Genomic DNA, 5549 nt, shown 5'->3' with positions numbered 1-5549 from the left:
AGCTATGTCCCCTTGTTGGAATCTTCCCCACTCTCAAAGGGAAAAGCCTACCCACGTCAACTCTGTCCGTCCCTCTCAAAATTTTAAAAACCTCTATCAAGTCCCCCCTCAACCTTCTACGCTCCAAAGAATAAAGACCCAACCTATTCAACCTCTCTCTGTAGCCTAAGTGCTGAAACCCAGGCAACATTCTAGTAAACCTCCTCTGTACCCTCTCCATTTTGTCGACATCCTTCCTATAATTTGGCGACCAGAACTGCACACCATACTCCAGATTCGGCCTCACCAATGCCCTGTACAATTTCAACATTACATCCCAACTTCTATACTCGATGCTCTGATTTATAAAGGCAAGCATACCAAACGCCTTCTTCACCACCCTATCCACATGAGATTCCACCTTCAGGGAACAATGCACAGTTATTCCCAGATCCCTCTGTTCCACTGCATTCCTCAATTCCCTACCATTTACCCTGTACGTCCTATTTTGATTTGTCCTACCAAAATGCAGCACCTCACACTTATCAGCATTAAACTCCATCTGCCATCTTTCAGCCCACCCTTCCAAAAGGCCCAAGTCTCTCTGTAGACTTTGAAAATCTACCTCACTATCAACTACTCCACCTATCTTAGTATCATCTGCATATTTACTAATCCAATTTGCCACACCATCATCCAGATCATTAATGTAAATGACAAACAACAGTGGACCCAACACAGATCCTTGGGGCACTCCACTAGACACTGGCCTCCAACCTGACATACAATTGTCAACCATTACCTTCTGGTATCTCCCATTCAGCCATTGTTGAATCCATCTTGCAACCTCACTATTAATACCCAACGATTTAACCTTCTTAATCAACCTTCCATGTGGAACCTTGTCAAATGCCTTACTGAAGTCCATATAGACAACATCCACAGCCTTGCCCTTATCAATTTCCCTGGTAACCTCTTCAAAAAATTCAAGAAGATTAGTCAAACATGACCTTCCAGGCACAAATCCATGTTGACTGTTTCTAATCAGGCCTTGATTATCCAAATAATTATATATATTGTCCCTAAGTATCTTTTCCATTAATTTTCCCACCACAGACGTCAAACTAATAGGTCTATAATTGCTAGGTTTACTTTTAGAACCTTTTTTAAACAAAGGCACAACATGCGCAATGCGCCAATCTTCTGGCACCATCCCTGTTTCTAATGACGTTTGAAATATTTCCGTCATAGCCCCTGCTATTTCTGCACTAACTTCCCTCAATGTCCTAGGGAATATCCTATCAGGACCTGGAGACTTATCCACTTTTATATTCTTCAAAAGTGTCCGTACCTCCTCTTCTTTAATCCTCCTAATTTCCATCACTACTCTACTTGTTTCGCTTACCTCACATAATTCAATATCCTTCTCCTCGGTAAATACCGAAGAAAAGAAATTGTTTAATATCTCCCCCATTTCTTCCGGCTCAGCACATAGCTGTCCACTCTGACTCTCTAATGGACCAATTATATCCCTCACTATCCTTTTGCTATTGACATATCTGTAGAACCCCTTGGGGTTTACTTTTACATTACTTGCCAAAGCAGCCTCATATCTTTTTTTCGCTTTTCTAATTTCCTTTTTAAGATTCCTTTTACATTCTTTATATTCCTCAAAAACCTCATTTACTCCCTGCCGCTTATATTTATTGTATATCTCCCTCTTTTTCCGAACCAAGTGTCCAATTTCCCTGGAAAACCACGGCTCTTTCAAATTATTATTCTTTCCTTTCCACCGAACAGGGACATAAAGACTCTGTACTCTCAAAATTTCACCTTTAAATATCCTCCATTTCTCTATTATATCCTTTTCATAAAACAACAATTTCCATTTCACTCCTTTTAAATCCTTTCTCATCTCCTCAAAATTAGCCTTTCTCCAATCCAAAATCTCAACCCTTGGTCCAGATTTGACCTTCTCCATAATGATATTGAAACTAATGGCATTATGATCACTAGACCCAAAGTGCTCCTCAACACATACCTCCGTCACCTGACCCATCTCATTTCCTAACAGGAGGTCCAACACTGCCCCTTCTCTGGTAGGCACCTCTACGTATTGCTGCAAAAAACTATCCTGCACACATTTTACAAACTCCAAACCATCCAGCCCTTTAACAGAATGTGATTCCCAGTCTATATACGGAAAATTGAAATCACCCACAATCACCACTCTGTGCTTACTACTAATATCTGCTATCTCCTTACATATTTGCTCTTCCAATTCTCGTTCCCTATTTGGCGGTCTATAATACACCCCTATAAGTGTTGCTAAACCTTTCTCATACTTACATAAGATGGCCGCCGGGTGACTGCGCGTGCAGTTGAGTGGGGGGGTCGCCATTTTATGTTCAGCTCCCACTTCCCTCGAGACGCCCGATTGGTCCGCGTCCCACTTCGGGGGAGCGTCACTGCCGCCACTGCTGCTGCCATCGCCGCTCAGACCCCCAGCTCCCGCTGAGCCATCACGCCGCTGCTGCTGGCTTCTTCCTCGCACACCAAGCCACGGGTGTCTGCTTTGCTACTGAGCCATGGAGCTCCCGCTGAGCCATCGCGCTGTCGCCGCTTCCGAGCGGTTAATGGTAAGACTTACACAGGCATGTGAATTTTCCGCGTTTCCGTGGATTTCCGCGTTTTTAAAATCCATTTTCCGTGCTTTTTGCATGGTTCCCGCATTTTTCACTTTGCCAAGTAAACGGAGAAATCTTATTGGAAAAAAGAAAAAAACCCGATGTATAGACTTATAATGAACACTAGATTCCGCTAGAGGTCACTAGGGGTTACGTGAAAACCCCCCCCCCCCCGTGCGCCCTGGAAGTCTCCCTGGAAATGTGGCACCTAGGCTGGGCAAGGTAGCCAATCTCAACCTCATCGGGACTTCCACGGCCGATCGGTGGGTAGAATTTGTAACCTGTGGCCGGGGATCTGGAACTCCAGCCCAGCAAATCTATCCCCATCACCGTCTTTCTTGGCCTGCTGGATAAACCAGCAAAGCTCTGGAACCAAGAGTGCCAGAAAATCAGTGGTGGAACTGTAATGAGTAAATATTAAATTTAAGTGCAAGATTGTATAACTAAATTAATTAAAACAGGGTTAAAATATAAAACACAGCCAAAAAGCCAATTACCACCTTTTCGGGCTGATTATCAATTAATGTGTGAATTTACTTCAAAATGTTATTAGTGTACAGTGACATATTCACATTATTTTGTAATGTCTGCTTTTACTTTGAAATGCACTGAAAGAGGCTTGAAACTGGTAATTTTGTGTGTAAATATTTGACCCCCAAGCGCTCGGATCTTTTCCTTTTTTTTTGCCTCACTCACATGCCTGCTTACTAGACCAAGTGGACCCGTTAGGCCCAAACCTCTCCTGTATTGGTGCAGCACCCTCTCCCCCTCCTCTCCCCCCCCTCCTTCCCCAACCCCCCTCCTCCCCTTCCTCGTTCCTCCCCTCACTCCATCCCCCTCAACCCCTGTTATCCTCCCTCCTTCCCCCCTCCCCCTCCCTCCTTGGGAGATAGATTTAAACTTTAAAATGTGAATAACTTTAAAAATATAACACCGATTTCAATGAAACCTCTTCCATTAGGACCGTGAAAGAACGCAAAGGGAAGAGACGCAACCTGAAAGAACTAAACGTCTCGAGGATCAACAAGAAAGAATGCAAAGGAGAAGGGAAAAAAGACGCAACTGGAAAGAAGTCAACGTCTCAAGGATCAATGAGAAAGAACGCAAAGAAGGGAAGAAGAGACGCAACCAGAAAGAACTGAACGTCTCGAGGATCAACAAGGAAGAACGCAAGACAGAAGGAATGAAGTGACGCAACAAGAAAGAACTGAACGTCTCGAGCATGAACGAGAAAGAAGGCAAAGCAGAATGGATGAAGAGACGGCAGATGAAAGAAATAGATGACTGCCTGAACAGCGGGCCAGAGATACGAGACAAAATGCACAACTCACAAGGAGAAATTGTTCTGCTGATGTTGGTGAAATGACCAACGTTTGCCCTCAGTGCCCTCCTGAGAAACAGCCACCTTTTGCTGCATGAGGGTAAAGTCAACATTGTTCCTCTCCAGGCACTACCTGATGAACTGATGAGATTGTACACAATTGACACACCATATGCAAACAAGTTCCTAAAGAATATTATACAATACAACTGCCTCTTTCAAATGAGGTAATTCGATGCCAGGGAAGTGGTGCCACCAAGGACTGGATGGAGTCCTTCAGTCATTCATTTTGAAAATGGCTCATCTACGACAGCGTCTACCGCCGAATGTTTCCCCTGTGAACAGTGGGAACAACCCGAGATTGAAGGGGTTTAATCGTAAACAAATAAACTTGAAATGCAAACAAAATGAAAACTAGATACCCATTTTGTCATACATTATCCACATAGAACAAACAAATCAATAATTCGAGAGTAAACTTTGATTTCATTATATTTCGCAGGTCATTGTTTTCATTAATCCGTAAAAATTGCACCTTTTAAATTGTTAACTGTTTAATTTCCAATCTCCCTCCATGCAGTATCCCAAATTAAACTTCACACAATGGTTTTGGCCTTTTCATGACATTTTTGTGGCTCTGAAAAGAGCCGTTGTATCTGTTATAAATGATCTGTCTTCACTCAGGTGCTCTCTTGCTGCACCGAACCAGCTTGGTTTCCTTTCTCGGAGTTCAATGTCTCAGCCAGATCATTTTCTGTTTTCTTCAGCGGTCTGGTTGGTTTCCTCGGCTTTGTCCTTTGGCGATTTCCAATCTCGCCCTTCCTGGCTGCTCTTGTTCTCGGGGCATTTTTCAGCTTTCTTCCACCTTTCGCCAACTTCCTGTGGCCGTCCTTCATTCTCCGCCGGGACGGCCCTTTCCTTCTGGGTTTCTTCGCGGGAGCGGGTCTTTTAGCCGCGTGTTTGCCCCTCGGTTTTTTGGTGGCCGCGGCACCAGGTACAAGCACTTTTCTTTCCACCCGCTGCACCACGTCCTTCTGCTCCTTGCTCAGTTTAAAGGAGCCGGAGGCGCCCGTGCCCGTAACATTCACTAACGAGCCCTTGTCCATCAGGGTCCTGACCGCGTGGTTGATCCGAGAGTTGTTCTTCGTCACGTCGTAACCGCTGCCCGAGAGCATCTTCTTGACACCGACCAACGAGAGCCCGCGTCGCTCATGCGTAGCTGCCACTGCTTGCAAGATTAACTTGGACACTGTGCCCTTTTTGGTCATCTGCGGGCCCTTGGTCTTCCTCTTGGCACGACTGGTGCGTACAGTGTCGGTCATCGCTGTAATTAAAAAGTTTTCCCCCTTTGATCTCTGCTCGTCTGCCTCGCTCCGCAGGAATGAAATGTTTCCAGCCCCTGCCGCTATTTAACTGGACGTGTCGGACGCTGCAGAGTCAAGCTGCTCAAAATTACCTCTCAGTTTGTCCCTAAATCCTGCTGGAGTGAAAAATACTTTTACCAATAACAAATATTGGAGAAAAACAAAATGTCGTTTTGTTGACAGTACTTATATCAATTA

At 44.5% G+C, this 5549-nt stretch overlaps 1 protein-coding gene and 1 long non-coding RNA gene across 2 annotated transcripts; one reads left to right on the top strand and one right to left on the bottom strand.

Annotated features, from left to right (window-relative positions):
* Nucleotides 1-2403: 2403 nt before the first annotated feature.
* On the top strand, nt 2404-4455 carry LOC144607294 (uncharacterized). Its single transcript, XR_013549087.1, has 2 exons — nt 2404-2618; nt 3628-4455. It is a non-coding gene; the product is annotated as an uncharacterized LOC144607294 (long non-coding RNA).
* Nucleotides 4456-4667: 212 nt separating this feature from the next.
* On the bottom strand, nt 4668-5309 carry LOC144607288 (histone H1-like). Its single transcript, XM_078424020.1, has one exon. The coding sequence runs from the start codon at nt 5307-5309 to the stop codon at nt 4668-4670; it is 642 nt and encodes a 213-aa protein (XP_078280146.1).
* Between the last annotated feature and the right edge of the window lie 240 nt (nt 5310-5549).

Source organism: Rhinoraja longicauda, chromosome 28, assembly GCF_053455715.1.
Source record: "Rhinoraja longicauda isolate Sanriku21f chromosome 28, sRhiLon1.1, whole genome shotgun sequence".
Classification (NCBI taxonomy): domain Eukaryota; kingdom Metazoa; phylum Chordata; class Chondrichthyes; order Rajiformes; family Arhynchobatidae; genus Rhinoraja; species Rhinoraja longicauda.
The sequence above is the reverse complement of the archived record's forward strand: the minus strand, read 5'-3'. Positions and strand labels throughout refer to the sequence as shown.